General features: G+C 38.5%; 1 protein-coding gene across 1 annotated transcript; it reads right to left on the minus strand.

Annotated features, from left to right (window-relative positions):
- Positions 1-277: 277 nt before the first annotated feature.
- LOC145156774 (stigma-specific STIG1-like protein 3) lies at positions 278-911 on the minus strand. The gene has a single exon (XM_079076024.1). The coding sequence runs from the start codon at positions 887-889 to the stop codon at positions 449-451; it is 441 nt and encodes a 146-aa protein (XP_078932150.1). The 5' UTR covers positions 890-911; the 3' UTR covers positions 278-448.
- Between the last annotated feature and the right edge of the window lie 368 nt (positions 912-1279).

The raw sequence follows: 1279 nt of genomic DNA on the forward strand, positions 1-1279 counted from the left end.
CAAAAATAGCAACCCTTCCTACTCTTTTCCTCTTATAATTAATTATTCAGTCGCTTAATTACACATATTAACGGACTTAATCACCGATAATCGGTACAACGTGTTTGCTAAATATATGAATTCTGTTTAGTTTGGTGCATGCAAAAGCAAACGTGAACTCGATCGTAATTCATGTCAATAGCAGTGTTCACGAAAACTTTGGTCAACGTTAGCAAATTTTGGCGAAGTTAATTAGCTTAATTGAAAAACAACACCAAATTTAGATAATAAATGCGTTAATGAGTAACCTCAGTTAATACTTGCGTAACCAGGCTGAGCTTGGTTATTATTGACAGCAAATGCATATGAATAATTAGTTAAAGTATGATCAATCGAGTACGTACTGCATGTAGAACCTCTCAAACACATGATCGGTTACATACGATTGAGATTAAATAATGTATTTTGTTTAGGCGTAATTGCAAAGCCCGTATATGCAATAACCACCAGGCATACACTTGTTGCCACACGATCCACAATGCCGCTTGTCATAAGCCAAATTCACACAATCCCCTCCGCAACACGAGCTCGTAAACTTGCACTTGTTCTTGCATGTTCCACAGTTATGCTTATCCTCGCTCAAATCCATACACTTGTTGTTGCAGCAAGTCGAGTTTTTGCCTTCTAAGATGTAGCAAATCTCGTCGTCTTTGTTGCAGTGGTCTGCAGCTCGAGGGTTCTTGTTTTCGGCTAGAAAACGACTTAACCTTTTTGGAAACGGTTTCACGTATGGTGTTTCAGTGACCATTGTTTCTTCCTCATTGTTCCCCGTGAAGGTGATGGTATAGTTGACGGCGATGGCTGTTGCCATGGCTATGGCAATGATGAAGATTACTTTCATGATCTTCATGTTGTTGAGACGATCAGATTGAAGTGTTTAAAGTTGTTTTGTTGTTAAGAGATTGAAGGGTGCAGGTGAGGTGGATCTCTCGGTTTTGGGAGATTAATTATATAGGGTCGCCAGAAACGGTAGGGGTTGACCGGCGGGGATCCAACCATCCAGGTGAAGGGCATGTGGTGGGGTAACCAAGTATTGTGAGTTCTAAGGTTTACTATTTGAAAAAAAAAAGTTAATTAATTATGCATGAAAACTGCAAGTGCCAGTTAATTGTCGTTCAAGGACGACTTTCAGTATAACTAATTATTTTAAGAACAAAAAATTAGTGTCTATAAACCCTATTTAAGGAAGCATGCACATACAAGTTAATTATTTGTTAAGGAAGCGTCTTTTGTGAATTAA

Source organism: Lactuca virosa, chromosome 2 (assembly GCF_052849685.1).
Source record: "Lactuca virosa cultivar CGN04683 chromosome 2, Lactuca_virosa_CGN04683_v6, whole genome shotgun sequence".
Lineage (NCBI taxonomy): Eukaryota > Viridiplantae > Streptophyta > Magnoliopsida > Asterales > Asteraceae > Lactuca > Lactuca virosa.